This window comes from Dendropsophus ebraccatus, chromosome 14 (genome assembly GCF_027789765.1).
Source record: "Dendropsophus ebraccatus isolate aDenEbr1 chromosome 14, aDenEbr1.pat, whole genome shotgun sequence".
Classification (NCBI taxonomy): domain Eukaryota; kingdom Metazoa; phylum Chordata; class Amphibia; order Anura; family Hylidae; genus Dendropsophus; species Dendropsophus ebraccatus.
This window is the reverse complement of record NC_091467.1, coordinates 13,979,801-13,980,859: the sequence shown is the minus strand read 5'-3', so window position 1 is coordinate 13,980,859 and position 1,059 is coordinate 13,979,801. Positions and strand designations below refer to the sequence as shown.

Here is a 1,059-nt window from a genome sequence, read left to right as displayed (position 1 = left end):
TCAGCCAATTACTTTTTTAAGCGCCATCTTTATGTCCTGGTTTCTGAGGCTGTATATTATAGGGTTAAACAGAGGGGTAAATACAGTGTGCAGTAAGGAAACCATCTTATTCATAAGTAAGGTGTTTGCTTTAGATGGGGTCATGTATTTAGCTGCTAGTGTCCCGTAAAACGTCCCCACAACAATAAGATGAGAACTGCAAGTTGAGAAAGCCTTTTGTTTGCCAATTTCTGATGGTATCCTGACTATGGCGAGGAAGATATACACATAGGTTACAATGATAAAACCACATGGAAAGAGAAATAATGGCATAGAAAACAGAAAGGTTTCCAGCTCTAAGATAGACGTGTCTGAGCAAGAAAGCTTCTGAAGAGGAGAAAGGTCACAGTAGACATGGTCAATGATATTGTCACGGCAAAAATCATAGTTGGATACACCAAAGACCCCAATAAGATCGAGAGTAAAGCCCAACAACCATGGCCATAGTGATAGACAAGTCCGACACTTTATGTCCATAATACTGGAATATCTTAGGGGGTTGCAGATGGCCAGGTATCGGTCATAGGACATCACCGGAAGGAGAAAACATTCGGTAACGGTTGTACTACAGAAGAAATACAATTGTGTCAGGCAGTCAACATAAGTCATTCTTATCCCTCCTAGAAGAATGGCGCCAAGCAGATTGGGAAGAGTATTCATAGCAATCACAAGGTCGGAAAGGGAAAGATGACATAGGAAGTAATACATGGGGCTCTGGAGCTGAGGAGTGACTGATACCAGAAGAATGATCAGAAGGTTTCCAATCAGTGTAAGAATAAAGATGATCAAGAACAGCATAAAAAATATTATATTAAAGTTCTTTAGGTTTCCGAAACCCAATAGAATAAATTCTGTCACTCTTGTTTGGTTCCTCACAGACATAACGTGAGATAGAAGCTCTGATCTAGAATCAAGATTGAAAATACAGTTTTGAAAGGAAAAGTATGTTACTCCTTTAAAATGACCATTTATTTTAAAGAGAACCTGGCACCCGGGGCAGAACCCATCCTACCCCTGCAT

General features: G+C 40.0%; 1 protein-coding gene across 1 annotated transcript; it reads right to left on the bottom strand.

The window, feature by feature from the left end:
* On the bottom strand, nt 1-921 carry LOC138771816 (olfactory receptor 6P1-like). Its single transcript, XM_069951822.1, has one exon. The coding sequence runs from the start codon at nt 919-921 to the stop codon at nt 1-3; it is 921 nt and encodes a 306-aa protein (XP_069807923.1).
* Between the last annotated feature and the right edge of the window lie 138 nt (nt 922-1,059).